Source organism: Entelurus aequoreus, linkage group LG16 (assembly GCF_033978785.1).
Source record: "Entelurus aequoreus isolate RoL-2023_Sb linkage group LG16, RoL_Eaeq_v1.1, whole genome shotgun sequence".
NCBI lineage: Eukaryota > Metazoa > Chordata > Actinopteri > Syngnathiformes > Syngnathidae > Entelurus > Entelurus aequoreus.
Window position 1 is genome coordinate 24,077,646 of NC_084746.1, and position 23,167 is coordinate 24,100,812.

General features: G+C 39.6%; 1 protein-coding gene across 1 annotated transcript in view; it reads right to left on the reverse strand.

The window, feature by feature from the left end:
- Positions 1–23,167, reverse strand: part of slc12a3 (solute carrier family 12 member 3) — a 111,434-nt gene that overhangs the window by 64,111 nt on the left and 24,156 nt on the right. Inside the window, exons 6-11 of the mRNA XM_062022432.1 lie at positions 21,506–21,616; positions 14,307–14,418; positions 14,051–14,181; positions 11,494–11,578; positions 8,177–8,334; positions 843–950 (exon numbers count right to left, since the gene is read on the reverse strand). Coding sequence (XP_061878416.1) covers positions 843–950; positions 8,177–8,334; positions 11,494–11,578; positions 14,051–14,181; positions 14,307–14,418; positions 21,506–21,616 — 705 coding nt within the window. The remainder of the gene's footprint in view (positions 1–842; positions 951–8,176; positions 8,335–11,493; positions 11,579–14,050; positions 14,182–14,306; positions 14,419–21,505; positions 21,617–23,167) is intronic.

Sequence of the window (23,167 nt, forward strand, 5' to 3'; positions counted from 1 at the left end):
GAGCCAACAAACATAATAATACATCACTTACCGTACAAGATCTGCTGTCATTAGGATGCCGACTGCTAGGATGTTCATATATTCCCATTTAGGTGAAGAATGACTCATAATCTTTGTGAAAAAACGGGGGGGGGGGGACGACCAAGCGTCGTTTGGTGTCGTTCTCGCCATTTTTCAGGTCCTACATCGCTGTCTAAGTGCACCAACTTGTCGGAGAACGTCCTCAGCCATCTACTTTCCAGGTGAGAGGCATGATTTATGATCTACAATAAACTTCCAGGGAGCAATGAAGCGAGGAAACACCTCGTCAGTCGATCATGTTGAAATTGTATAGTTTGTCTGCGTTAGTGCTTATAATAACAATGTAAAGAATACTTGGTTAATTTTAAAAACACCAAATGTAAGTATTGTTCAAAAAGATTTTGAATGTTTAAATCAAAATAGAGAATGTCCCATTGGCTCCGCTGTAAATATCGAATGCATAAAAAAATAAAAAATCCTTCCTTCGTCATGTCATGTCTTTCGTAAAGATAGTGAGCGATATGCAAAATTACCCCAACAATGTGCAGTTTCCTTTTCAAAAAGGACTCTGAATACTCATTATTACTTTTCTAAACTATATTTAAACTTCTCCACCAGCAAAACCAAAGAGCTGTCAAAGATTGTAGACCTGCACAAGACTGGAATGGACTACAAAGCATCAACAAGAAGCTTGATGAGAAAGTTTCTTCTTTTACTCCGTGTCGTTTTCAATAAATCTACCATAAGATGACATAGTGTTATTTGTTATGTGATGAATGTGTATTCCTGCTACTGCAGTACATGTGAGTGTGTACAAGTACCTGGAAGACTTTGGGTGCCGATACCAGGCAGGCCAAAGCAGAGGAGAGCGTTGCACCGAAGATACCAGCGGTGATGAGGGGGGAGAAAGCTGATACCATGCTCATCGTCTGCAGAAGTACACTTGACTTGATACCACTTAACAACAATATCACATGATGATGTCATTTTGATCATTATTGATCACCATCTAGGAAGAAGAGCAACAACTACTGCATGGTGTACCGTATTTTTTTCATAGTTTGGCCGGGGGTGCGACTTATACTCAGGAGCGACTTATGTGTGAAATTATTAACACATTACCGTAAAAGATCAAATAATATTATTTAGCTCATTCACGTAAGAGACTAGACGTATAAGATTTCATGGGATTTAGCGATTAGGAGTGACAGATTGTTTGGTAAACGTATAGCGTGTTCTATATGTTATAGTTATTTGAATGACTCTTACCATAATATGTTACGTTAACATACAAGGCACGTTCTCAGTTGGTTATTTATGCCTCATATAACGTACACTTATTCAGCCTGTTGTTCACTATTCTTTATTTATTTTAAATTGCCTTTCAAATGTCTATTCTTGGTGTTGGGTTTTATCAAATACATTTCCCCAAAAAATGGGGACTTATATATCTTTTTTTCCTTCTTTATTATGCATTTTCGGCCGGTGCGACTTATACTCCGGTGCGACTTATACTCCGAAAAATACGGTACATGCACAACCAGCATAGTGAGTAGTTCACACACATCACAGGGAATAGTAGCCATTGATACTAGTGTAATCATCGCATTTGATGATTATTGAAATTATTTTTGTAATCAGATTAATCACATTTTGGAATTTGGATGAATCATGATCAATCACAGGCGATTACTTGTTTGCAGAATTAAAATTTGCTTAAGAAAATACCCCAATATTTGTACACAAATTAAATTGTATTGTCGTTTTTTAAACATTTTTACTTGTCACCTCTATTTACTTGAATGCATGTCATTTAATGGCACACTACTTGGTATCAGTTTTATTTAAAGGCAGGGTAAAGCCGATCTATGAAACGTGTGCAAAGTGGATTGCGTCTGTTTAGTGAGCAGAATAATAATAATAATGGTTTAAATTTATATAGTGCTTTTCTAGACACTCAAAGCGCTTCACAGAGAAGTGAGAACGCATCATTTATTCACACCTGGTTGTGGTAAGCTACTTTCATAGCCACAGCTACCCTGGGGTGACGGAAGCGTGGCTGCCAATTTGCGCCTACGCCCCTCCGACCACCACCTATCATTCATCATTCATTCACCAGTGTGAGCGGCACCAGGGGAAAGGGTGAAGTGTCCTGCCCAAAGACACAACGGCAGTGATTTGGATGGTAAGAGGCGGGGAGCGAACCTGCAACCCTCAGGTTTCCCTGCAACCCTCAGGTTTCTGGCACAGCCGCTCTACCCGCTACGCCAGGGGTGTCCAAACTTTTTCCACTGAGGGCCGCACACGGAAAAATTAAAGCATGTGGGGGCCATTTTGATATTTTTCATTTTCAAACCATAACAAAATATATGGATTTTTTTATTTATTTTACCCTCAGGGGTCCCGGGGACCATAAAGGGTCTCAGTCATTAAAATGTTATAAATAAGTCAGATTATTATTTTTTTTAAATTATTTAACGCTTACAGTAAATCTCTATATCAACTTCAAGTTGATATAAAGTAATACAAATTGAAAAAAAAAATGTTTTATGGCTTTTCTGTCAAAAACAACTTAGTTTTTTTTATAGTAAAACTGAAATATGCAGTATTTAGTAATTAGAGCCCTAAAAGATCAATAATGCAGGACACCATTGATGTTATGCTGGAACTATTATTTTGTTTGTTTTATGCGCTTTTGTCAAAGAAAACTTTGATGTTTTTATATGGCTTCTACACAATATATGCAATATTTACCACATAAAACATTTTCAAGTGAAATATTTGAAGTAATTGGAGCCCTGAAAATAATTCATTATAACATGGATTTTTTGTCATTATTTGTTTTTTTTGAGCAATGGCAAAAAAAGAAAAATGAAGAAAGACAAAAGAAAAAAAACAGCCTGCATGGCAGCTTTTGTGTCAACATTGCAACTTTTTCTCGTTAGATTTCACCTCATTCCACTTTTTTTAATACAATAGTATTTCCAGAATGTGTGGCGGGCCGGTAAACAATTAGCTGCGGGCCGCAAATGGCCCCCGGGCCGCACTTTGGACAACCCTGTGCTACGCCATGCCGCCCCTAGAATAAGCCGTTCAATCCATTTTGCGTCTCAGTCTTCATTTATAGGCAAAATATGTGCTGATCATCAAAACACCCACAATACTTGGAGGAGAAAATGCAAATGTCTTATACAGTTTTGTGAGCAATGTTTGGTGTTTTATTCAGCATGTGTCAGAGGACGTGCAAACAGACAGTTCCACACATGGCTGCAGGATCAGTGCTCAGACACACCATGGACTAACGACAATTTTCCGTCCTACGTGTGTGTCAACATTTTTGGTGGAAGGTCAGAAATGAATATTAGACATTGTCTGTTCAGCAATTTCATTTTATGATTTTATTGCTGCTGGATGACTTACAGGGCTGAATAAAATAAATTCAATTGATGCGTTGCGGCGTTTTTCTTTTTTAACATTTTTAATTTGTATTTATTTAGATTATATATTAGTTTATAAACGACGCCTCTCATTATGCAATTTCTTGCGTTTCAGTCATTCCAGATGCACTGAATGTGAAAGTGAAAGAAAAGAGTCAGAAAGTGACAGTGTGCAAATGTTTCTGTTGTGTAGATTGCCAATCAGAAAAGGTGTTATAGATCTTAGATGTGTCCTGCTCACATAGCACACAAGTAGGAACATGATAACATGAATATGAAGAGAAGGCTTCTCTTCATTGTAAAAACCCTGTATGCACGCAAAATCCTCATTTAAAAAAATTGCACACGCACTTAGTACATCACACGCAACACGCCCATTCAAAGTACACACTATTTGATTTTTTGCATAACCTCTTTAGGGGTAATGGTATTTGAATCTTAGTAAATCAGGCCCATATTGTGTTATGTTAAAGGCCTACTGAAACCCACCACTACCGACCACGCAGTCTGATAGTTTATATATCAATGATGAAATCTTAACATTGCAACACATGCCAATACGGCCGGGTTAACTTATAAAGTGCAATTTTAAATTTCCCGGGGAACTTCCGGTTCAAAATGCCTTTGGAGGATGACGTATGCGCGTGACGTCGCGAGGTCCACGGAAGTGTTTGGACCCTTTTGGACACAATACACGGGGCTCTGTTTTCTTCTACAAAATTCCACAGTACTCTGGACATCTGTGTTGGTGAATCTTTTGCAATTTGTTTAATGAACAATGGAGGCTGCAAAGAAGAACATTGTAGGTGGGATCGGTGTATGCGGCTGGCTGTAGCAACACAACAAGGAGGACTTTGACTTGGATAGCAGACGCGCTAGCGGCGAATTCACCTTGACTTCCTACGTCTCCGGTCCGCCGACCGCATCGTCGATCGCTGGAACGCAGGTGAGCACGGGTGTTGATGAGCAGAGGAGGGCTGGCTGGCGTAGGTGGAGCGCTAATGTTTTTATCATAGCTCTGACAAGGTCCCGTTGTTAAGTTAGCGTCGTTAGCAACAGCATTGCTAGGCTTCGACAGGCGTCGAATACACATTAACCGTGCATTTACATGTCCAGTGTTTGGTTTGGTGTCTCCTGATAGTAGTATTGTTGATCTTCTGTCTATCCTTCCAGTCAGGGATTTTTTTATTTTGTTTCTATCTGCATTTGAGACAGATGCTATCACGTTAGCTCATGCTAAAGAGCTTCGTCGATGTATTGTCGTGGAGATAAAAGTCACTGTGAATGTTCATTTCGCCTTCTCGACTCTCATTTTCAAGAGGATATAGTATTCGAGGTGGTTTAAAATACAAATCCGTGATCCACAATAGAAAAAGGAGAGAGTGTGGATTCCAATGAGCCAGCTTGTACCTAAGTTACGGTCAGAGCGAAAAAAGATATCTCTTGAACTGCATTCCAGTCCGTCACTCTAACGTTCCTCATCCACGAATCTTTCATCCTCGCTCAAATTAATGGGGTAATCGTCACTTTCTCGCTCCTAATATCTCTCGCTCCATTGTAAACAACGGGGAATTGTGAGCAGCACTACCGCTTGTGACGTCACGCTACTACCGGTAGTGGCAAGGTTTTTTTTATCAGCGAGCAAAAGTTGCGAACTTTATCGTCGATTTTCTCTACTAAATCCTTTCAGCAAAAATATGGCAATATCGCGAAAAGATCAAGTATGACACATAGAATGGATCTGCTATTCCCGTTTAAATTAAAAAAATTCATTTCAGTAGGCCTTTAACTTGTTGGAAGGGGGGGTGTAATGTTAAGTGTTACCAGTAGATGGCAGTCACACATAGGTATGCGTAGACTAGAAGTTTACAATAGTAGCAGAAGAAATGTGGGGCTTGTTGAATAAACCACACAATCACTAGCATGCGAAGACTAAAACTTTGATGTTTTATTGACCATAATAGAATATTACAGCTCCTAGTAGGCTACACTAAAATACAAGAAAAGACCAACCTTGTCTGCTTATTTGGAAGCCAATTAGATTTAAACTGGATGGGACAAGCGGTAGAAAAATGGATGGATGGATGGATCTATCTATGTCTATATCCAGCTTTGCACAAGTAAACATGCTGCAGGACTGCTTGTCTCGGATATTTTACATGCAAGCCCACAACATCTGACACTTGTTTTTTCCTTATATCAGACCGATAGCCAATATCCATATCGGTTCAGGGCACCCTTAGTACATACATGATGCTATTAGTGGTGTGCCGTCAGGGCCAGCAAGGCCTTCTCTGCTGGCCTAACATAAGCAGAAATCATGATCATGATTAAAGATAAAAGTAATTTCTAATTTACTTCCCCTAAATATCTAAAAATATTCATATTCTCTTCATATCATATTATGCTCCTTTCACTGCTGTTATTTATAGGTTAGAGTTTGTATCCAATCAGAATTCAGCTAGCTTATGTTGCCATGCTGTACCAAATCTGCCAGAGGCCTTCAGAATCAACAATGCAGGCGTCTGTGCACTGTAAGTGAACGACCACATAGAGTTGATAGACAGTTGCGATAGCCAATCAGATCACAAGTTGTCAGTAAGGCCTTCTAGCTGGCCTGAGGTTGAACGTGACATTTACGTGTCCTGTGATTGGATATTCACCGGGACCGTTAGCGGATGAATTTGAGAACACATACAGTTGATAGACAGTTGCGATAGCCAATTGATTCACAAGTTGTTGACAGTAGCCTATGTAGGTAACTTGATGTTAACGAGACTGTGATTGGATACTCACTTGTCATTCCAAAGTGAGTATCCAATCACAAGTTGCAACTTAGCAGGAAGCAGGAAGTGTTGATCCACAAGAAGGAGAACAAAACGTTGATTAGGTGGCAGATATATATTTGCAAGGCCATTTCCAAGAAGGATATTTAAAGAGAAACTACATCTTGCGAGATGATGTCGGAGATGAAATGGGGAAATGCCCGCCATTTCCACTCGAATCGACGAGGGGTACCACTGGCATCCTATACGGCGTCCTATGGGTGCTACAAATTGTGAGTTCAAATATTTCATTTCTTAATTTTTTCATGTTTAATATGTTTTTTGCAATTTTAATTTTGAACGTGCATGAGATATGTTTTAATTGCTGATGCGGGTTTATTGATTTTTAAAGGCCTACTGAAACCCACTACTACCGACCACACAGTCTGATAGTTTATACATCAATGATGAAATCTTAACATTGCAACACATGCCAATACGGCCGGGTTAACTTATAAAGTGCAATTTTAAATTTCCCGCTAAACTTCCGGTTGAAAACGTCTATGTATGATGACGTATGCGCGTGACGTCAATAGTTAAACGGAAGTATTCGGACACCATTGAATCCAATACAAAAAAGCTGTTTTCATCTCAAAATTCCACAGTATTCTGGACATCTGTTTTGGTGAATCTTTTGCAATTTGTTTAATGAACAATGAAGACTGCAAAGAAGAAAGTTGTAGGTGGGATCGGTGTATTAGTGGCTGGCTCTAGCAACACAACCAGGAGGACTTGACTTGGATGGCAGACGCGATATCCGACGCTAGCCGCCGACCGCACGGATGATCGGGTGAAGTCCTTCGTCCTTCCGTCGATCGCTGGAACGCAGGTGAGCACGGGTGTTGATGAGCAGGTGAGGGCTGGCTGGCGTAGGTGGAGCGCTAATGTGTTTATCATAGCTCAGTGAGGTCCCGTTGCTAAGTTAGCTTCAATGCTGTCGTTAGCAACAGCATTGTTAAGCTTCGCCAACCTGGAAAGCATTAACCGTGTATTTACATGTCCATGGTTTAATAGTATTGTTGATCTTCTGTCTATCCTTCCAGTCAGGGGTTTATTTCTTCTGTTTCTATCTGCATTTAAGCACGATGCTATCACGTTAGCTCCGTAGTTAAAGTGCTTCGCCGATGTATTGTCGTGGAGATAAAAGTCACTGTGAATGTCCATTTCGCGTTCTCGACTCTCATTTTCAAGAGGATATAGTATCCAAGGTGGTTTAAAATACAAATCCGTGATCCACAATAGAAAAAGGAGAGAGTGTGGAATCCAATGAGCCAGCTTGTACCTAAGTTACGGTCAGAGCGAAAAAAGATGCGTCCTGCACTGCACTCTAATCCTTCACTCTGACGTTCCTCATCCACGAATCTTTCATCCTGGCTCAAATTAATGGGGTAATCGTCGCTTTCTCGGTCCGAATCGCTCTCGCTGCTGGTGTAAACAATGGGGAAATGTGAGGAGCCTTTCAACTTGTGACGTCGCGCTACTTCCGGTACAGGCAAGGCTTTTTTTATCAGCGACCAAAAGTTGCAAACTTTATCGTCGATGTTCTCTACTAAATCCTTTCAGCAAAAATATGGCAATATCGCAAAATGATGAAGTATGACACATAGAATGGATCTGCTATCCCCGTTTAAATAAAAACATTTCATTTCAGTAGGCCTTTAAATGCGCCAGAAAATAACCCGTTTTGTACACTGTTGAGGTTTCATTGCACAGTAGTGCGTAAATGTGTTCCTGTATAGTATTTCTCCAGCAATGGTCATTTGGGGATATAAATGATGGTATTTTGAGAGGTAATCATTTAAGTCGAACATGACTGAAGGCCTAGGTGGGAAACGCACGGCCCGCCACTGGATGCTATTCAGTACAATACTTTGATGTTGGAGTGCATACTACCTGATAGTAGTTACTGATGCCAAAGACACAAGTGTTGTTGCTGATGCAGTCAGTGAAGTCCCAGCCATACTGACAAGCCAAAGTAACACAGGTGTTGGTGGAGGAAGAAGACATGGTGTCGTTTAACAGTCCGGATGCATCGCGCAGCACGCAAGAACCTACATTAGATAAAACATACAAAAACTGTAATACTCACACACGCACAGAATACATACGCAAATTACATGTGCACACTTTGGCGAAAATACGCCGTCTTGGCTCCTGCTACTTGGACGGAAGCTTCTAGAGAGGGGCGCTTCAAAAAGAGGGACTAATTGATGATTAATTGACAACAAATGTCTTAGTAAGTGTGTGTAACAAGTACTCTAAGTGCATTTGCTATTTAACTGTGCTAAACGCGCCTTGCAAACTGCAAGGTCTGCAGTTTGATAGGTCATGTGACAAGCGAGCCTAGCAGGCAAGGAAAGAAGTCAACGCTGCATCGTTTTGAAATACTTCAGTTAATGCTCCAATTGTGAAACAGAAATAACTGTTCAGGTGGCCATTGATGCGGCCTAGAAGACAAACACAAAGGCCTGGACAATTCATGAAATTTTGATTTCAAATTGCACTTAGGGTTGTACGGTATACCGGTACTAGTATAGTATCGTGGTACTAACGAATCAAAAACGGTACTATACTCTGTTTGAAAAGTACAGATTCTGTCTATCTGTGTTGGCCCTGCAATGAGGTGGTGACTTGTCCAGGGTGTACCCCGCCTACCGCCCGAATGCAGCTGAGATAAGCTCCAGCACCCCCCGTGACCCCGAAAGGGACAAGCGGTAGAAAATGGATGGAACTTTAAAACAAAGGTTACCCCTGCTGGTGATGAAAGCATGATTTTGGCCCTGTTTACACTGCACACCAAATCTGATTTTTTTTTGTTTTTGAGTGACACAGATCAAATTTGTTTTGCCTGTCTAAACACTCCATATAGTGCTTCAAATCTGATCTTTTGGCAGCAGATTTAAGCCACATTAGGAAGTAGTCCTGAATCCGATTTGAATCAGATCTTTTCAAATGTGACTTCAGTCTAAACGCAATGCGACCTGAATGCGACTCGTATTTGACTTTTTCGTCAGCTTTGGTCATTTGTGTGTGTGAGGAAAGAGAATAAAATGAATCATATTCATATATATATTTATATAGCGCTTTACTATAGTGACTCAAAGCGCTTTACACAGTAAGACCCATTATGTAAGTCATACTTTTAAACCAGTGTGGGTGGCACTGGGAGCAAATGGGTGAAGTGTCTTGCCCAAGAACACAGCCTTTGTGGTTTCCGTTTCGGTTAGCGGTTTCGGTTAGCAAAGTCTATTTAAGATGATAACATTTTCCGTGCATCACTTGTCAATAGTGCGCAAATAATAGGCTATATGTAATATACGAATATATATATTTATTTATATATATCATATACTTTGATTTTAAGGAAATAGTGATTGTTAAAGGACCGAAATTAAATCTCTGGCACATTTGCTTAAATGTGATTTGTAAAATAAAGCTGACGTAGATTCGTGTGCTTCCTCTACTTAACAGCCATTAAAAGATTAGAGCCCTCCCAAATATATTCAACTTTTTACCTCCATTCATACATTATATTACTTTAATTTCCTTTTACGTAAAAAAACAAATTTTTAAAGTGTTGCGACTTTTATTTAATTTAGTAATAGTAGGAACTTCCTCCCTGTCAACTTCCTTTGTTTTCACTTTATCAAAGTGCACATGCAAGTGACGTTGAGGCCACATTGGGGCCACATTAGGGCCTGTGCGCCTTTATACTGGAGTCTGATAAAAAATCACAACAGTCAGCTGGAAAAAATCAGATAAAAAACAAAAATCAGATTTAGGCCACTTTGGCCTGCAGTGCAAATGTAGTTTTCAAGAACAGATGCCCGGCCTACCTCTCCACAATGAGTACTTACCCTTGTGCCTTATGTTAGAATCATTAAGGCAAGTTTTTTTAAGCTTTCAAACCAAGGGGGGACACGCGGGTTTGTCGGCAGAACTTGACTGCTCATGAAGCAGGTAAGACGTGCCACAGTCTCCCTACTCCTTTGTTGATCTAACTTGTAGGCGGAGGCTTTTAATTTTGCCTTGCACCAATGGTGAACTTATTTAGAGCTATTGTTAAAATGTACGAACACTCTTTTGTTAAGATTGGTTGGGGGGGTCGCCATTGTTCCACTTTGTTAAGTCGATGTTCTCCCTAGAGATGTCCGATTATGGCATTTTTGCCGATATCCGATATTCCGATATTGTCCAACTCTCAATTACCGGGGGGTGTATATTGTAGCGTCCCGGAAGAGTTAGCGCTGCAAGGGGTTCTGGGTATTTGTTCTGTTGTGTTTATGTTGTGTTACGGTGCGGATGTTCTCCCGAAATGTGTTTGTCATTCTTGTTTGGTGTGGGTTCACAGTGTAGCGCATATTTGTAACAGTGTTAAAGTTGTTTATACGGCCACCCTCAGTGTGACCTGTATGGCTGTTGACCAAGTATGACTTGCATTCACTTGTGTGTGAGAAAAGCCGTAGATATTATGTGACTGGGCCGGCACGCAAAGGCAGGGCCTTTATGGTTTATTGGCGCTCTGTGTACACAGCGGCGTTTTAAAAAGTCATAAATTTTACTTTTTGAAACCGATACCGATAATTTTGAAACCGATACCGATCATTTCCGATATTACATTTTAAAGCATTTATCGGCCGATAATATCGACAGTCCGATATTATCGGACATCCCTAGTTTTCCCTCTTTGTCATTTGGTTTTCTCCGGAAACAGAGAGCGAAACTGCTGCTGCTGACGTGTGTGCGTGAATTGACCGTGTCCTCCTTGCCACTTTGCTCATTCATAGGAAAATAAATGTGGAGAATATCCGAAGTGAAGTGTCGAAGATTTTCGTCAAAGAGACCATTCAAAGGCTGTTACAGGGGTAAAGGGTAAAATAGGAGGGGGGTCTAATTCAAGGGTCCCTCCTCTTAAGAGGGTGACGTTATCCAACTTGGTTTTGTTAAATGTAGGATTGTTGTGCATCATTCCACTTTGCCTCACAAGGATTTAAATGAACTTAAATGTTTAAAAAAAGTATTTGGAAATAGGCTATCTTACCTGACACCATTTTGGGGATAGTCACATGACTGCCACATGACAACCACATTTATGTCTTCTATATGTCATTTGGTAACTTAATTAAGTACAAAACTGTGCAGGCCACTTTTTAACACTCATAAAGAGTTATCCCAGCTTGTTTGTGTTAAAAAGAGACAGCAGAATATACCAATAGTAGCAGAGATGATGAGGTAGGACAAGGTGGTCCAGAATATTGCCATCAACGTTCCTCTGGGAATGGCCACTGCTGGGTTCTGGTGGGCAGAGAGACAGACACATTGTACACTTGTACGTACAGCAAATGTGTGTTGTGGATTGTAACAACAACAATTCCACAACAGTCACCAGGAGTGCACATATTGTTTCGCAAGATAAAATTACATCCACTAAGTTTATTTCGTAGATTTTAGATGTGAACTGATATCATTCAATACTTATTTTTACTGATATTGGACCGTTATTTAATATTAGTATCATATCTGGACACCCCTTGTTGTCAGTATCAGCTGACTGTTAAAGGTGGGGTGAATTATACCGTGTACCATTTTCTTATATGATTGTGAACTAGCATGTGTTTGTAATTGGTCACAGAATCTTTTAGAGGATTATTCTACCAAGGAAATATGCCCTTAGATAGCTTCAAAAGGGCACATGTCCATCACAAGCTCTCCAGAGAGTGGTTTGCTCTTGCCCCCAGGAAATTGGAATCCTACAGGAATGCAGGTTTGGATTTTAGGAGTGATAATAGAAACATTAGCAACATCTGGGAGGAAGCCCCCACAGGCAGGAGTAGAAGATGGGGGTCGGAGGTCACCTGACTCAAACTGATCAAAGAAATAATGTCATGGAAAGATTGACTGGCCGGCTCTAAGGCTAGAGTTACAACGAGTGGGGGTCTTCAGCGTGGGGTATTTAGTCACTGTGGTCCAAGAGGACATCAGAAGAGTAATCAGGCCCATACTTTTTCTCCTGGAAACTGCAGCTCTCGTCTGAGGCCCGCTGAAACAAATAAAGCTTTTTGTTCGACAATTCCTCGTTGGCGTCTTCTTGGCTCATCACCCATCACACGACCATCAAATATACTGTACAACAAAGGTTAAATTAAAAAGTTGATTTGATTTTAAACAATTAACATTTATTATCACATGGCCACACTAAAGTAATGAAAATTGCTACCCTTGAGTCCCGGGTATCGATGTTAATGGACGGCGAGTCTGGTGGGATCTTGTTGAACATGGCAGCCATGTACAATGAGGAAGTGGGCCTGGAAAGATATTTTGATGACATACCCTATCCACAATGCCATCGTGAACGGAGCAGACCAGGGTGACGAAATGAGCAAGGACAACCCATATTTCAGGATGGGGGACTTTGTCAAAGACCTTTAGAGCCCATAAAATAAAAATTACAGACTCTTCTCCTGGAGCACAAATGATCATGTCGATTGTGCCTCGAGATGGTCTAAAGCTTCACTGAGACTCAGGGAGGAGAACAAGGAGGCGGATGAGAAGGATCCGGGCAGAGATCTTACTTGGAATACTCTGGAGTAAGATGCTACAATTGTTATTCCGATCCTCTTGGTCTCCCTTCTAGAAGATAGTAATGACGGTTGCATTGTATAAGTTGTCCAGGAGGGCTGTGCTTTTCCCAGATGTTAAAGATCGTTCAGGGTTCTGGTCCTGGAGCTTTGTCCTGCTTATGGTGGTGATGAACTCATGAGGTGATGATCATCCAGTGGCGGATGGGAAGCTCTGGGGTGTTACAAAGGAGCTCAAGGATGTGAGTGGTCATTAAGTAAGCCCTCAAAGTGCGAATTTCAGTGATCGAGGATAGCCTGGTTGTCAGGTATCGCACAGCCAGCTGCATTCTTAAGTACACCCACTGATGACCTTGTGGGCCCAAATATCTTTCGGGTAGCTGCATAGAAGGGGCGCAGGTATTGTTGGTCTACATAGTTTTAGATCTCCTCTGCTTTATGTTTTGAGCTTCTCGGATTCCTCGCTGGCATTCCTCTCATGTTTTCCGATATTTCTGCTTGTTTTCCGCTGTGGTGTGGTTTTCAGGGGTTAGGCATGTTCTGAGTTTGGCTTTAAGGAGAACGGAAACGGTTTTGTTATTCTCGACGAACCAGTCTTGGTTCTTCTTTTGAGCAAAGCCATTCGTCTCCTCGACGGCAGTGGTTATTGCATCGCAATGGTTGGTTCAGTGATCCTCAAAGTAGGCTGGCTCTGGGAGGTTCATCAGGTTTCTTTCAATGGATTTTCCCTGATGTCTTGAGATGCCTGTGAGGTAATGGAGCTTGGCACAATTGAAGCATCTGGAAGGGATGATTACTGAGACCTGCTTTGGTGGGTTCTAGGTCTTGATGAGAGACAAGAAGTTGGTGATCCATCATGCAGTTGTCTGCCCCAGGCATTGAGTGGGCGATGCATTGATCTCGTCTGTCCTTAGATCTTATCTGGACATGGTCAAGGATGTTCTATTGTTGGGACCACAGGTGTTTCCAGTTCGTCTTTTGTCAAGTAGGGAGACAGAATACAGAATTGGTGACCATGACTTGGTGCTCAGCGCTAAAGCCCAGGGGGAGCTGACCATTGACATTGCATTTCCCTATACTATGATGACCAAGAATGCCATTCCACAGACTATAGTCATAGCCAAATTATTACAAAAACCAAGAACAAATCTGTAAATGACGGTAAAAAGAAAATACACATCAGATATACCTTCAGATCTCCAGAGATGTTAGCTCCTGCCAGGATACCGGTAGCCGAGGGAAAGAAAATGGAAAACATGCCAAAGAAGCTTCCCTCTTTCCCCCGCCAGTTGGGTACAAAGTTTTCAACAAATATGTCCGCTGTTAAAAGTCAAACAGATTTTTTTAGTGTGAAAGAGGTACACTTGAAAACAGTTTGTATTTAAGACTGGTTATGCTATTTCAAAGCTACCAAAGAAGAAACATTTGAATCATCAACAAGTCACATTTATAGCTGAAAAAGCCCTTGGCCTGTTTGTGCGGCGATGCAGGGATGATGGTTCCCACAACGTAACTGACAAACGACACCATGATCACCAGGAAGAACACAATCTGGGCCTTTAGAAGAAAACAAAACATAAAGGCACATTTTTATTGGAATACTGGAATATTACACATCACTTGCATATTTACTTGTGACTTTTAGACACAAGGAAAATGGATGATGATAAAAGATTGCGAAAGAAGAAATGTGTTTTGTTATTTAAAAATATTTTGTTTAGGGATGCCAACATATTTGCCTCTGATTCCGATTAGATTATTTTGACAATATATTATACAAATGAAAATGTTTTAAATCGAGTAACTAAAGTAAAACACAAACACATTTTTACAAATATTATTTTATTAAATGTAGAAGTTGCTATTATAGTTGTAAATCAGATGATGTTTTAAATATGTTGTATTGAATGCTACGTAGAATTTTTTTCAACAAAATAAAGTGGTTAGTGCACAATAACAAAGCAAAAACTACTGTTGCCGACCATTCAAATCATTTGAGTTTTGCCCTCAAAGCCTTCCTGTATCCAGAAACTTACTCTTCAAGTTTGTAAATGACCATAACATTTTTTGGAATAATAACAGTAGTGGGAACAAATGCCATTGTGGTGAGGATTAGTACCGTATTTTCCGAACCATAGGGCGCACCGGATTATAAGGTGCACTGCTGATGAGCAGGTATAGTCAGGTCTATTTTCATACAAAAGGCGCACCGGATTATAAGGCGCATTAAAGGGGTCATATTTTTATTTATTATTTCTAAATGGAAAACACTTCCTTGTGGTCTACATTACTGGTAATGGTGGTTCTTTGGTCAAAATGTAGCATAGATTATATTTTACAGATCATCTTCAAGCCTCTTTCTGACAGTCTCTTAAGGATGCGCCGTTTTGTGGGCGGTCTTATTTACGTGGCTCACCTTCAGCGTCTTCTCCCCGTCATCTTTGTTGTAGCGGTGTAGCGTGCAAGGACGGGAGTGGAAGAAATGTCAAAAGATGGAGCTAACTGTTTTAATGACATTCAGACTTTACTTAAATCAATAACGGAGCAGCATCTTCTCATCCGTGGCTCACTAGTGCAACAACAACGCCGGAAAAAAAATGTCCGACCGGAACTCGCTAATAACTAAAGTTCCTTGAGTGAATAATGTAAACTCACTACACCGGTATGTTTTAGCGCTTCCATATTGAGTCTACTGACAGATATAAGAAATAACTTTACACTACTTTATATTAGAAATGGCAACAGCGGAGGATGAATGTCACATAACAAGAAGATAGAGAAAAAGAAGAAGCTTATCGACTACGGCGTCGACACGGACTACAAAGGAAACGTGCACATTTTCAGGACTTATGCAGATCCCAAATACGGGTCAGCAGGTACCAGAAGGTAAGAAACGTTTCTTTTGCATAATATTGCAAAACAAAAAGCCAGAAAATATGTCTTACCTTATACACACCCCATAATAATACTCGTATGTTGAAACACAGTACAATCCATCAAGCGGTGCGGCTTCATAGCTTACCAAAGTCGTACTAAAACATTTTGATAGATTTTCAATGAAACATATATAATTTTGGTGTTGTTTACTTGAGTCATATTGCAGTCTACACATACACTACCGTTCAAAAGTTTGGGGTCACATTGAAATGTCCTTATTTTTGAAGCACTGTACTTTTCAATGAAGATAACTTTAAACTAGTCTTAACTTTAAAGAAATACACTCTATACATTGCTAATGTGGTAAATGACTATTCTAGCTGCAAATGTCTGGTTTTTGGTGCAATATCTACATAGGTGTATAGAGGCCCATTTCCAGCAACTATCATTCCAGTGTTCTAATGGTACAATGTGTTTGCTCATTGGCTCAGAAGGCAAATTGATGATTAGAAAACCCCTGTGCAATCATGTTCACACATCTGAAAACAGTTTAGCTCGTTACAAAAGCTACAAAACTAACCTTCCTTTGAGCAGATTGAGTTTCTGGAGCATCACATTTGTGGGGTCAATTAAACGCTCAAAATGGCCAGAAAAAGAGAACTTTCATCTGAAACTCGACAGTCTATTCTTGTTCTTAGAAATGAAGGCTCAAACACAAAATTGTTTGGGTGACCCCAAACTTTTGAACGGTAGTGTATCTCTTACGTGTGACTGCCATCATATTGCAGTCTACACGTATCTCTTATGTGTGACTGCCATCTACTGGTCACACTTAATATTTCACCATGTACCAAATAAAATAGCTTCGAGGTTGGTAAACACAACCAAAATTATTCCGACGGTATCTTAGAAGCAGCTTTGCATTGTGGATAGACGACACGTTCCTTATAACTTGCTCTGTGTTCAGGCACCCTCCTGTGATTCATGCAACCTCTGCATGTATGTAACAAGGAATAAAAATATGTATGGAAGTATTATTGTAGCAAAATTATTTTCAAACGTGTATCTCAATCTATGCGTGTGTAATCCAATTTGCGTGCGTGTGTACTAAATTGTGAGTCTGTATATCAATCCGAGTGTGTGTATTCAGATCCGCGTACGTGTGTTTTGGATCAGCGTACATGTTTTAAGTTGTCTGTATTTCCTTTATCAGAAAGAACCCTCGATAGGCTGTCCGTCTACTTACACATGCCTTTTGCGACACTTCTGCTGTGTAAGATTTGAGAGACACATCCAGGTTTGTGAGCATATAATACAACTTGTGCGTGTGTATTTGGAAGCGCACACGTGTAATAGGGCTGGGCGATATATCGAGTTTGTAGGATATAGCAAAATATTTTTAAATCAAAATATGAATTAAGAAAATATCGTGATATCGATATAATATATTTCACGTTAAAATGACCAAACATCGCTTATTTGTTGTGTTCCTTGACTCTCCCCCACTCCCCTCCACGGGCTACTAAACCCCTCCCCTTTCTCCTTCCAAGACGTGCTTGCACGTATAAGAACATCCATGATTGGTTGGTTGTTTACTATGATGAGTCACGATTGGTTGAGATTAAGGCAAAACGTTAGGGACAGGCCAATCAGAGGCAAGATAGGGCGGATCATGGAACCAGGAAGGGAAATCACAAAAGACATCCCAAATGACGACGAGACAGTTGTAGACGAGAAGAGGACATTTTTTATTTATATGTTAAAAAAAACTAGTGGAAGACGGCAGAGGGATTCTCGTTTTTATATTTTTCTTTTAGCGATGTGGACAACGTCCAGGAAACCCACAATGCGTCTACTTGGCCACATTTGGACAAATGTATGCGTCTGGATAAAACATTCATTTGAGTTGTTTACCATGTAAGCCCAAATCAGAACCATATTTCGCACAAGAAATGCTGCCAAAAATGTATGCCAAAGTGAGAAAGATCATAGTCGCACAATTAAGTCAAGTCACTTACTTGGCGATGACCAGAACCATATGTGTGTGACAGTCCATTACATCGTGGACTGGGAATTAAAAAGTGCCTACCTGCAAATATATTTTTTATCTGAGTTTCATACATTTTGTATTATTTGCACATCTATGTTATTTAATTGACATAAAAAGGATATTTTTCGATTTTATTTATGTTATGTAATTCTGTGCTACTTAAACAGTTTATTTTCTGTGCTGTTAATAGCCATCTTGACTAACTGGGTTAATAAAAGTGCCACTGACTGTTTACAGTACAGTTGTCATTCACTTCAATTTCAGTGAATTTGGCTCAAAAATTAATATCTTTATATAAATATTTTCACCGGAAAATATATTGAGATATACATTGAATATCGAGTTTAAGTATAAATCTATTGAGATATCCTTTGTAGTCCATATCGCCCAGCCCTAGCGTGTAATACAATCTGCGCGTGCGTATTTATGATGTGAGAAGCAGGAATCCTCTAGTGGCTGGTTTTTTTACATTTACTTTTGGGACACTTCCACCGTGTACCATTCGAGCGAGCGCATCCAGATTCGTGATTGTGTAATACGTATGTGCGTGCATTCAGAAGTGCGTGCGTGTAATACCATTTGCGCGTGCGTATCTGAGGCGTGCCTACATTTAACTCACCACGGAAGACACTACGCAATTTAAACCAATCAGAAACAACGTGGTGCAGGTGAGACAATGATTTATTGTCCATGAAACATGCAAAAATACAAAAATGAATAAAACAAGCATGCCTATAGCACGGGAAGCTAACGGAGTAGCTAACAAGAAAAGCTTAGCATATGAACGGGCAAACAAATGGCGAAGGGGGTGGAACAAGGGGATGGGTCAAATGCAGAGGATCATTTCACCACACCTATTGTGTTTGTGACTATCAGTGGTAATTTAACTTTAACTTTTAACTTTAAGCTTAGCTCAGGAATCAAATAAGTAGACGTCGTAACTGATGCATGGAAGCAAATAAAACAGCCAGATCGAAAAGGCAGGAATAAATAGCTCTCTGATTAGTGCCCGGGAGCAGGTGAGCGTCCCGAACACTAATCAGAGGCAGGTGAAAATAATCAGCACCCATGACAACCAACAAACACAAACCCAGGGGTGCTGAAACAGAACTAAGGGAGTCTTAAACTAAAAAAAACATTATCCGGGCAACGGATCATCACACACAGTGACCAAGCCATCAATGAAGTTATAACACTGAAACACTCTCAGGAAGAGGTGCTTTAAGACATGGCTAGCTAGCTAGCGGCTAAAGTCCATCTGCAGTCGGCAGTGTTTTAGCTACTTCTAAATTACTAATCCTCGCCTCCATGGTGACAAATAAAGTAAGTTTCTTACAAGTATCATCCCTGCAGGACGAGGAATAGCTAAACATGCTTCACTACACACTGTAGCTCACCAGCGTCAAAATGTAAACAAACGCCATTGGTGGATCTACACCTGACATCCACTGTAATTATACCAAGTACAGGCGCATATCAAGTCGATACTACTATGATTACGTCGATATTTTTTGGCATCACAACATCTTCTTTCGTCTTTTTTAAATTTATATTATGTTTATAAACTCAAGAAATATGTCGCTGGACACATGAGGACATTGAATATGACCAATGTATGATCCTGTAACTACTTGGTATTGGATCGATACCCAAATTTGTGGTATCATCCAAAACTAATGTAAAGCATCCAAACAACATAAGAATAAATTATTATTACATTTTAACAGAAGTGTAGATAGAACATGTTAAAAGAGAAAGTAAGCAGATATTAACAGTAAATCAACAAGTAGATTAATAATTCATTTTCTACCTCTTGTCCTTAATAATTTTGACAAAATAATAGAATGATAAATGACGCAATATGTTACTGCATATGTCAGCAGACTTACATACGCGAATTGGATTACACGCGCACAGATTGAGATACATCTTCGCAAATCATTTTGCTGCAATAATACTTCTATAAATATGCAACTGTGTTTCCCTGAGCGTGCATCCCTTTTGAAGGAATCTTCTCACTTGAGTACACGTAAACACTAAAGATCGGATGAGCTTGGCAGCTAATCAGCTGATTGCGATCAGTTAAAAAAAGGCAATTATATGCCCCCTTGACATCTCGAATTACTGTATGTGTATTTGCTGAACCATGCCCTCCTGGGAACCTAACAACTGAAAGTAAGGAAAGTGTAGTCTATTAATCATAATATTATTGTAATACTTGTTATTTTCTAAAAAAAAATCTGTTCAGAAAATGTTTTGATTAGCATATGGTATTGTTTTTTTTACACACACTTTACGCTTTAGTTTATTTTGTTTGTACTGTACTTAGGCTGTTGTGATTGGCAGTTTATGTGCAATGTCAAGGTTTCCTGTCAGGTAATTTCACCACACTTAGTTTGTGTGACTATCAGTGGTATTAACATTTGATTGGCTAGGGCAGTGGTTCTCAAATGGGGGTACTTGAAGGTATGCCAAGGGGTACGTGAGATTTTTTTAAAATGTCTGTCAAAAAGAACTGTGAAAAGAAATGCAACAATGCAATATTCAGTGTTGACAGTTAGATTTTTTGTGGACATGTTCCATAAATATTGATGTTAAAGATTTCTTTTTTTGTGAAGAAATGTTTAGAATTAAGTTCATGAATTCAGATGGATCTCTATTACAATCCCCAAAGAGGGCACTTTAAGTTGATGATTACCTCCATGTGTAGAAATCTTTATTTATAATTGAATCACTTGTTTATTTTTCAACAATTTTTTAGTTATTTTTATATCTTTTTTTCCAAATAGTTCAAGAAAGACCACAACAAATGAGCAATATTTTGCACTGTTATACAATTTAATAAATCAGAAACTGATGACATAGTGCTGTATTTTACTTCTTTATCTTTTTTTCAACCAAAAATGCTTTGCTCTGATTAGGGGGTACTTGAATTAAAAAAAATTTCACAGGGGGTACATCACTGAAAAAAGGTTGAGAACCATTGGGCTAGGGGGCTGGAGAAGAGGGAGTGGCGGAATAAAAAGGAGTGGAACTAATGAACGTTAAATGTTAGATTGTTGTTTATTAGTCATATTTTATATATATATATATATATATATATATATATATATATATATATATATATATATATATATATATATATATATATATATATATATATATATATATATATATATATATATATATACATTCTTAATTTTTTTTCTTTTTTTTTTAATGCATGCCCTTAATAAAGCCTTACAGTTTTTAAAGTTTGTATAGCTCATTTTTATTACCTATTCTGTGTTATGTGTTTTTATGTTGCACGATTGTACCAAGAAAAATTCCTAGAGTGGGAACCCGTTCTCAAACAATGGCAATAAAATTATTCTGATTCTAAATTAGCAGACAAAAAAAACACACAACTTTTTACTGTTTAGTCTTGTGGGATTGACAGTGAAGTTTTAGCTTCATAAAAGGTGAAGCGTCAACATTATAACCAGAGAGAATGTTCCTGCCTAATCAGAGGGAACAAGCGGATTTAATTGGATGCCAAAGCAGCTCGCTAGAAGGAGGACCTTCTTTACAAAACGGACCGAGACTCCACATGTTACTGAGGCTTTGTTCTTATCAAATCAAATCACCTGGCAGGACTTAAAACGGTAAACTCTCAATTCTTATCTTTCATCTTAATTATGATCTAATAACACAGACACATCATTTGCACTGGCTGACCTTTGACTCCCACGCCATGCCAGCCAATGAGATACCAAGAAGACATGTGACTGTAATGATGCCAATTATGCGGATGTCATTGGTTCGGTTTACCATGGCAGCATCATTTTCCTGAAAGACCAATAAGTTAATCTTAGTGAGACAGAAGGCAGACAATTCAGGAATAATCAACATTGTCACATAAAAAGGTGGATTTTAAGCAACAGTAGTTCATTAAAATTGTATTTTTCGAGTCGGCACATATTCACAAACTATTTCACTAACTTTTTCTTATATTTTTCAAAAACACCTGGTGCATCACAACTCGCAAACAACTACTGGCTGAACCTGTGCTGCAACATTCAGACTTGGTGGTAACATCCACGTGATGTATGAGGGCATGAATAAAGCTTTTGGTCCTAGCACAATCAAAATTGTTCCTCTTAAAGGCCTACTGAAACCCACTACTACCGACCACGCAGTCTGATAGTTTATATATCAATGATGAAATCTTAACATTGCAACACATGCCAATACGGCCGGGTTAACTTATAAAGTGCAATTTTAAATTTCCCGGCAAACTTCCGGCTGAAAACATTTCGATATGATGACGTTTGCGCGTGACGTCAACTGTTGAAGCGGAAGTATTCGGAGCCCATTGAATCCAATACAATAAGCTCTGTTTTCATCTCAAAAGTCCACAGTATTCTGGACATCTGTGTTGGTGAATCTTTTGCAATTTGTTTAAAGAACAATGGAGACTGCAAAGAAGAAAGTTGTAGGTGGGATCGGTGTATTAGCGGCTGGCTGTAGCAACACAACTAGGAGGACTTACTTGGATAGCAGACGCGCTAGCCGACGCTAGCCGCCGACCGCAAGGATGATCGGGTGAAGTCCTTCGTCCTTCCGTCAATCGCTGGAACGCAGGTGAGCACGGGTGTTGATGAGCAGATGAGGGCTGACTGGCGTAGGTGGAGCGCTGATGTTTTTAGCATAGCTCTGTGAGGTCCCGTTGCTAAGTTAGTTTCGTTAGCAACAGCATTGTTAAGCTTCGCCAGGCTGGAAAGCATTAACCGTGTAGTTACATGTCCATGGTTTAATAGTATTGTTGATTTTCTGTCTATCCTTCCAGTCAGGGGTTTATTTATTTTGTTTTTATCTGCAGTGAAGCCCGATGCTATCACGTTAGCTCTGTAGCTAAAGTGCTTCGCCGATGTATTGTCGTGGAGATAAAAGTCACGGTGAATGTCCATTTCGCGTTCTCGACTCTCATTTTCAAGAGGATATAGTATCCGAGGTGGTTTAAAATACAAATCTGTGATCCACAATAGAAAAAGGAGAGAGTGTGGAATCCAATGAGCCAGCTTGTACCTAAGTTACGGTCAGAGCGAAAAAAGATGCATCCTGCACTGCACTCTAGTCCTTCACTCTAATGTTCCTCATCCATGAATCTTTCATTCTCGCTCAAAATAATGGGATAATCGTCGCTTTCTCGGTCCGAATAGCTCTCGCTGCTGGTGTAAACAATGGGGAAATGTGAGGAGCCTTTCAACCTGCGACGTCACGCTACTTCCGGTACAGGCAAGGCTTTTTTTATCAGCGACCAAAAGTTGCAAAATTTATCGTCAATGTTCTCTACTAAATCCTTTCAGCAAAAATATGGCAATATCGCAAAATGATCAA